This window comes from Trifolium pratense, linkage group LG7, assembly GCF_020283565.1.
Source record: "Trifolium pratense cultivar HEN17-A07 linkage group LG7, ARS_RC_1.1, whole genome shotgun sequence".
NCBI lineage: Eukaryota > Viridiplantae > Streptophyta > Magnoliopsida > Fabales > Fabaceae > Trifolium > Trifolium pratense.
This window is the reverse complement of record NC_060065.1, coordinates 54,004,854-54,013,222: the sequence shown is the minus strand read 5'-3', so window position 1 is coordinate 54,013,222 and position 8,369 is coordinate 54,004,854. Positions and strand designations below refer to the sequence as shown.

The 8,369-nt window shown below is 34.0% G+C and overlaps 1 protein-coding gene across 1 annotated transcript; it reads left to right on the top strand.

Annotated features, from left to right (window-relative positions):
- The first annotated feature begins 1,304 nt into the window (after positions 1–1,304).
- LOC123898887 (protein FAR1-RELATED SEQUENCE 4-like) lies at positions 1,305–5,130 on the top strand. The gene is made up of 4 exons (XM_045949916.1): positions 1,305–1,485; positions 1,640–3,805; positions 3,887–3,937; positions 4,577–5,130. Exons 2-4 carry the CDS (start codon positions 1,760–1,762, stop codon positions 4,715–4,717), a joined length of 2,238 nt encoding a protein of 745 aa, XP_045805872.1. The 5' UTR covers positions 1,305–1,485; positions 1,640–1,759; the 3' UTR covers positions 4,718–5,130.
- The last annotated feature ends 3,239 nt before the right edge of the window (positions 5,131–8,369 follow it).

Genomic DNA, 8,369 nt, shown 5'->3' with positions numbered 1-8,369 from the left:
AGTTCTGTTCTCAAGACTTTTGGAGTGTGATTTTGTGGGGAAAATATCGTAAGACAGCATACATATCAAGATGGCATTATTGCTAGAAGTACCAATTCTCATCTCTGGAAGGCTATTGATTGTAAACGTGTGGTCAATGCTTGAGAAATACATTACTCATAACTCATAACTCATGTTTTGTTAGAAAAGAAAATAAGAAGGAAGTATAGAAGCTTGCCAACAAGATGTCTATAAGCAACAAAATTATAAAGTAATGGGCATTAAAGTGAAAGATGGAAAAACTTTTAGGAGGAGCTTTTGCAACATATTGACAATGATATTTAAGATTGAAATAGTCTAACCGAAAGTCATCAAAAACTTTAAATTTCATTTGATCCAATATTTAAAACTTAAATAAATGCTTTCTCCTAAATGTTGATTTTTCTCAACCCACCCTTTATTATAGTTTATTATAAGCTCAAGTGTGTCAAAGTACAGCGTCATAAGACGACCACTACATGTACGTCAATGCACAATTTTAATCACTAATATCTTTAATTGTTTATTAGTAAAAATTATAAAATTTTTAATATTTTGAAAATACTTATCAAAACAAATTGAACAAGATCTTATATGCTAATATTTATATTTATATATTATTAAAAAAATACGGTCAAAACAAGATAAATGAATAGTACATTTTTGTCAAACAGAATCTTATATATGATTAGGGACAAAGTTAGTATAAAAAACGAGATGCACACGGTTGAACCGGTCGGTCTATACGGTGCGTTTGATCTGCTAAAAAACAGGAGACTGAACTGGTAGTGGGATCCATTGGACATAGATCCAATTGTTAATATTTTTTTTACTGTTCCGGGTAGTATCAAGATGACACTGTCTCGGGATATCGTATCCCCTTTTCCGGGAAAATGGATATTTCAAGAAAAAAAATTTAATTCTATTTTTTTTTCCCTAATCGGAGCAATCCGCCTCCTCAACTTCTTATATTGAAAGTGATTGGTGTTTCTATTCCAACGAGACTATTATTCCATACCATACCATTACGGAAGAAGATTCAGGTGTACATTGTTTGATTTAAAACTGATTATGAGTCTGGACAAATTAGGTAGCAAGAGATAGAACAAAAACAAGATTTGTTTGTCCCTCAGCGAACCACGAGGCAACCTTTTTGTCCATGGTACAACTATAAAAAATACTCTACGAAAATACTCATTTTATCTTTGAATATAAAATATTATCGCCCCATATTTTACGATTACAGTTTTGTCATATCTTATACTCCTATATTATTTTGTTATATTATGTTCAGTCATGCTGTTTTACCAATCAAACCCCCCTAAAACAACAAAACTCAACAGCATCACCAAAAAAAAAAAAAAGCCTTTACCACTTTCCCTTTCGCAAACACTTTGGTATCGAAGCACTGAACTTCTCAACTGTCCGGAAAACTCCGCCGGAGTTCTTCGTCGGCCACAAGAACCGGTAATAAAGTCATCCAGGTTTTAATTTTATTTATTTATTTCCAAATTCGATTCCAACGTAATTTGAATAAATTGAATAATTACATCTAAAAAATCATTTTTTTTAGCTCCTGGTTTAATTTAATTTCTTAACATAGCATTGTTCTTCCATTTAGGTACCATTGAAATTGAATCATTGATTCAAACTGTTTTATCTTTTGTATGATGAACATGTGAAACAATTTGTTTTGGAAGTTTAGTGGATCTCAGAAATTTGAATGTTATTGAAGTAATCAATGGATTCTTCTATTGTTATGGTTAACACAAATTCAGAACCTAATGATGAAATGGAATTTGAATCTCATGAAACTGCATATACATTTTACAAAGAATATGCTAAATCTGTAGGGTTTGGTACTGCTAAATTAAGTAGTCGTCGATCTAGGTCATCGAAGGAATTTATCGATGCTAAGTTTTCGTGTATAAGATATGGTAATAAACAACAATCGGACGATGCGATTAATCCGCGTCCTTCGCCGAAAATTGGTTGTAAAGCTAGTTTGCATGTGAAGAGAAGACAAGATGGTAAATGGTATGTTTATAGTTTTGTGAAGGAGCATAATCATGAGCTTTTACCTGCTCAAGCTCATTTCTTTCGAAGTCATAGGAATTCGGATCCGTTAAGTAATGATGTGCGGATGCGACGGAGGAAGAACTCAACTGCAGGTGGTAAATTGTTTAGTGCGTATCAGAATGTTGATTGTTTAGAGAATTTTATGAATCGTCAGCAGGATAAAGGACGTAGTTTGGTTTTAGAACCGGGGAATGCTCAATTGCTTCTTGAATTATTCATGCATATGCAGGAAGAGAATCCTAAATTCTTCTATGCAGTTGATTTGAATGAAGAGCATCGACTTAGAAATGTGTTTTGGGTTGATTCTAAAGGGTTAGAAGATTTTTGTTATTTCTCTGATGTTGTTTCTTTTGACACAACATATTTCACAAGCAAGTATAAAATACCTTTGGTGCTTTTCATTGGAGTTAACCATCATATGCAACCCACATTGCTTGGATGTGCATTGATAGCTGATGAGTCAGTATTTACTTTTGCTTGGTTACTGCAAACGTGGTTTATAGCAATGGGGGAACGTGCTCCACAAGTGATTCTGACCGACCAAAACGATGCTCTTAAAGCTGCTGTCGCTGCTGTTTTTCCAGGAACACGTCATTGTTTTTGTTTGTGGCATGTTTTGGAAAAAATACCGAAACAGCTTGAATTTTTAAGTACATGGCATGATAGCTTTATGGAAAAGTTTAACAAATGTATATATCAATCATGGACAGAGGACCAATTTGAAAAGAGATGGTGGAAGCTGGTTGATAGGTTTAAACTTAGAGATATTAAGTGGGTCCAATCCTTGTATGATGATCGAGCAAGTTGGGTGCCAACTTTTATGAGGGATATTTCTTTTGCTGGCCTGTCTACTAGCTCGCGCTCAGAAAGTTTAAATTCTTTTTTTGATAAATATGTCCAAGTTGATACTTCATTGAGCGAATTTATAGAGCAGTACCAGCTGATTCTTGAAGATAGACATGAAGAAGAAGCCAAAGCAAATTTTGATGCTTGGCATGAAACGCCCGAATTAAAGTCTCCTTCCCCTTTTGAAAAACAATTGTTGTTAGTTTATACGCACGAAATCTATCAAAAGTTCCAGTTTGAGGTTTTGGGTGCTTCTGCTTGCCATCTAAAGAAAGAAAATGATGGCGTGATTACTACTTATGATGTGAAAGATTTTGAAAATAATCAGAATTACATGGTAGAATGGAACACATCAAACTCAGATATATGTTGTTCCTGTCACTTGTTTGAATATAAAGGTTACCTCTGTAGACATGCAATTGTTGTTCTACAAATGTCTGGAGTGTTTAGTATCCCGCCAAAGTATATATTGAAAAGATGGACAAATGCTGCTTTAAGTAAGTATCCTATTAGTGAAAAATTGGAAGAGGTTCAATCCAAGGTCCGGAGATTCAATGATTTATGTAGACGAGCCATAATATTGGGTGAAGAAGGTTCTTTATCCCAAGAAAGTTACTATATGGCTTTAGGTGCCTTAAGTGAAGCTCTAAAGCAATGTGTAAATTTTAACAACTCTGTTGAGAATGCAGCGTTAGCTACCCATGTTGATTGCAATGTTGAAGAAGAGTATCAATCTACTACTACTACATCTAATGATAAGTTTTCTGATCCAAAAATGAAGACGGGTAAGAAGGCTGCGAGGACTGGTGTGGCTGCTCGGAGTCTAGGAAGTGTTGAAAATATCGAAGGAAATAAAAGAAAGGTCAGTTATTTTGATGATTACTGATTGATCTCCTTGTCTTCTTTTAAAATTGTCAATGACTTGAGATTCTTTATGTTATAGGTGCCTCAGCTTGGAGCAGTAAGTGGTAGCAACGATGGTTTTCAACAAATGGTATGTTATGCCCTGACTTTTTCTAATTAATCTATACTTTATGCTGATAGGAACCGATGTGGCATCTAAGGTAAATAAGTAGTAAAATGTAGATAGATGAAAGAAGTAACACTTATATTGATTATCTCATAGAATCAAGATGACTCCATGGTAGAATTACAGTGTTCAATCGGAAAGGAAAATACAAGGTAGGAAGTGTAAAATAAGTTAGGTAGTTTGAGACACCTATAGAATCTCCCAAGTAGAGTGACTACTAAAATCAATGCATAATTCTACTCTCAATCAAATGCTGATCATATAGTACTCAAATCTCTCTCTCTCTCTCTCTCTCTCTCTCTCTCTCTCTCTCTCTCTCTCTCTCTCTCTCTCTCTCTCACTCTCTCCCCTCACTTAGTTAGTTACAACACTAGTGATAATGATTCCCTGCTGCACTTCCCTGCCCCTCCGACCCAATATATAATAGTTTATGCTAAACTGTAACTTTGGCGTTTTGCACATCTTTTCTCGTATTTTGGCAGACATTCAACATCTGTAATCTGATTAAGATCAATTTTATGATTTTTTATTGAATATTGGTGAAAGCACCTTTGTAGTATGGGACGGTTCCAGATTTTTAATGTCTACGTATGCTTGTGACAGGAGCCTAATGATCTAAGGTCACATAATGCCATGCAAATGCAGTTTCACAGCATGGTGCCGGCAACTATGTTCCATAATGTTTCGTCCCCCTTTCACACTGCAACCTCAACTCATTTGCATGACAATCATCTTCCTCCTTAGCTGAATATAGGTTCTTCTAAAAAGGATCCAAAGACACCATGTATTGAACTGTACACCAGAGATGCAACTTCTGAAAGGTGGCACTGTATATAATAGACTTGATAGTATCTGAGTTTCACAGAGGCTAGGGGACATTTGAATTTGATGGATGTGCTGTCTTGAGAACCATAATATTGCAAGGACTGGATCACCTTTGAAGTAGTTAATCTTATGTTGGTTTTGTGTATGTTCAGTTGGATATGTGTATATGGTGTTGATTCAATTCTTTTGTTAAAAGTGAAATATTAAAACTCTTACAATAGTTTAGTAAAAGAAAAATGAAATTATTCAAAACTCCGAAGTTTTCTAAAAGTCAAATTAATATGGTTGTTCATGGCTTTGTTATTCAAAACTCTGGAGTATATCACAATATAGTCATCAAATTTTCATTGTTCCAACTTCTAAATAAAGAAGATTAATGTACCCTAAGTATACCAATACATGAATCTGTATTCGGCTATTCGCTATCAGATCTCAATTTTTTGAAAGTTTATATTAACAGACGATTTTTAACAATGATCAATGTGATATCTGATAGCGTAAACAGCCAGTCATTAGATATGTAGCTAGCCAAATAAGTCCTTATCATTATCATTGTAACTAGCCAAATGAGGCATTAGCCTTGTAAATATTGTCCTGAGTTATGACACTCCTAGTTAAACTTATAATCAATTCAGATGATAGGGATGGCAACGGGCGCTCATGGGTGCGGGTTTGACACTTACCAAACCTATATCCGAAATCATCACCCAAACCCAAAGGCTGTTCGGGTGGCAAAACAACACCCACGCCCACACCCATTGGGTTCGGGTTTTTTCCACCCAAACCCGCAACACATTTGAAAATAATTTGCAAATTTAAGAAATTAAATTCCAACATAGACTTTGAATAATATTACAACTAAAATTAAGGTCTTCCAAGAAAATTCAAACATAGACTTTCAAGAAATTACAACATAGACTTTCAAGAAATTAAATTACAACTAAAATTAAGGTCTTTCAAGGAATTTCAAGAAATTACAACATAGACTTTCAAGAAATTAAATTACAACTAAAATTAAGGTCTTTCAAGGAAATTGAGGGAGACTATGGGGGTAATTAGGTAATTATAAAATATTTCGGGTGGGTGTATGAGTTTCGGGTGTGGGTTTGACTAATACCAAACCCACACCCATATTATCGAGTGTCACCCGAACCCAAACCCAAACCCAGTCAAATCGAATTTCGCCCGTTGACTTGGATTTGGGTTCTGGTGAGTCTCTCGGATTTGAGTTTTTTTTGTCATCACTAACAAATGAGGATTGTTTCGAGTCTCCTGTGTTCTCATCCACCTTTGATTCTATTTTTTAATAATTAAAATTGCAAGTGGTAAAAATAATAAAAAAATAATAAAAGGTTGAGACTTCACTAGAAAAAAAAAATGTTATGGGAGAGAATCTCTTCCTGATATATATAGTATATATACATGGAAACAAAAAATAAATCATAAAAGAATGGTGTGGGTGAGTGTTTCGGGCCTTTTTCTTGAAAACTTAAGAACACCTGTTACAATGACCAAATAAACAAATTATGATTACTGTTTGCTGAACTCAGAAAATCTGCAAAACAATTATTTTACTTTGGAATGCTTAACGAGTTTTTCTCCTACATTTCAGCAAATCTTGGCTAAGAACAATTTTAAATGCATACAAGACCCAACTACTACTTTTGCACATATAGTTGTTCCTCCATAGTCAAAATATAAATAAAAAAATAAGAGTTTAATTGTTGTGCACCGTCGGTGTAAAACTTTTTTACACATGCATCCAATAACACTTTGCCACATCATTTAATGAATGTGACACATCATGTGTTTTTAATTACCATACATGATGTGTCGGTATATTATTGGACGCATGTGCAAAATAACTTTATACCGACGGTGCATATAAATTAAATTCAAAAAATAAATGTCATATTATACAGACTAAAATATAAGCAAATTACAATTAATTTCATAATTTTTTGACTGGAATATTTTGAAGAATACAATCTTTTCTTTGACAAAGAGTACAATTTCTTTTGGTTCATAGACGAAATAACAAACCATTAAAAACTTACACATATAAAGTGGAGTGATCAGAATTTGAATCTCAATCTAAAGTCCAACTTAATAATTTTGATATTTTTATCAGTTGAATTACGATTTTAGTGGGCAAAGAGTACAATATTTTTTTTTGGTAGAATAAAGAGTACAATATTTTAATGATTGCGCATACGATTATTTAGTCAAGAGGATTACACCTCATGCTTGTTGGGATCACGCTAAACTAATTGTTTATCGTAAATGAAAAATAAATGATTATGCACAAAACATAGCGTCACTGAAGTTTTGTTATGTTTTGTGCATGCAACTAGATCGTTGGATATATGAAATAAAACGCGTAAAACCCTTGTAGAATGGCATGCCTAATTAAGAGGCATACTCCCAAGTTTGGTGGCTTATATTTGGTTTGGATCTAGGAAGCACGAACACTGGACACGACACTGACACGTTGATACCGATAATAATTTTAGAAAATGATAAAATTCAATGTAATTATAAGTGTCAGTACCGCGACAGTGTCCGACACCAATGTTAGAGAATAGTAATTATATTATTATGTAAGGGTAGTGTGGTCTTTTCAAATCTTTAGTTTATATACTATATTGTAACTCTTATGTTTCTAAGTTTTGTTACATTCTATTGAAACCCTAAATTCAATGGTCTTTCTCTATGTTTCTACATGTTCAATCTTGTTAACATGGTATCAAAGAGCTTGGTTAATTCATTAGCAATTTGTTGAAGATAAATTACATGGTGTATTGTTGGTTTTGGCTTGTTACGATTTTGGATAGTAGTGAATTGTTATTGTTATTGGATTGCAAACTTTGGTCAAAAGCACCGCTTCTATCGAACGGCAATTTTGAAGGAGATCAACAATTTGGTTTAGGATTTAATCATGCTATCTTCAGGTTTTGATTTTTCAAGAGTAATGGTATTTGTGATTTGATTAATTATTGTTTAGAAAGCTGGTTACGGAACTCTTGGAATAATGCTATTTGTGATTTGATTAATTATTGTTTAGAAAGCTGGTTACGGAACTCTTGGTCTTGGCCTTTATTTGATTTTGTTTGCAATATTTAGCAATTTGAAGTCTAATTGGTTGCTGAGGTAATTGTGTTGGTTCACTTGATTGTTTGATAGTATGGCTGTGTCTCCTTTGGCCGCTCCTCTCCCTATTGGTATTGGTATTGATAATGTATATTCACATGAGACTACTTCAAGAGTGTTTGATCTTGCTAAACAGTTCCAAAAATTTCTCGCGACCCAGCCACATGCAACGTCTGTCTCCCCTATTAAAGGTTTGACCCCTTCTAATTGTTCAAGTATTTCTTCTATATGGATCCTTGATTCTGGAGCATCACATCATATGTCATATGATCATAAGTCTTTTTTATCTTTAAATTCTAAATCATCCATGTCAGTTATGACTGCTGATGGTACTCCTATGCCAGTAGCAGGAGTTGGGTCAGTGTCCACGTCTAATTTGTTTCTTTCTGATGTTTATTATATTCCTAATCTCACATTGAGT

What these genes read in the sequence shown, in the direction of transcription:
- LOC123898887 (XM_045949916.1), top strand. Translation starts at nt 1,760, where the DNA reads ATGGATTCTTCTATTGTTATGGTTAACACAAATTCAGAACCTAATGAT. An exon ending in TCGAAGGAAATAAAAGAAAG is followed by an intron (nt 3,806 to 3,886) that starts GTCAGTTATTTT and finishes TTTATGTTATAG; the next exon opens with GTGCCTCAGCTTGGAGCAGT. An exon ending in ACGATGGTTTTCAACAAATG is followed by an intron (nt 3,938 to 4,576) that starts GTATGTTATGCC and finishes TGCTTGTGACAG; the next exon opens with GAGCCTAATGATCTAAGGTC.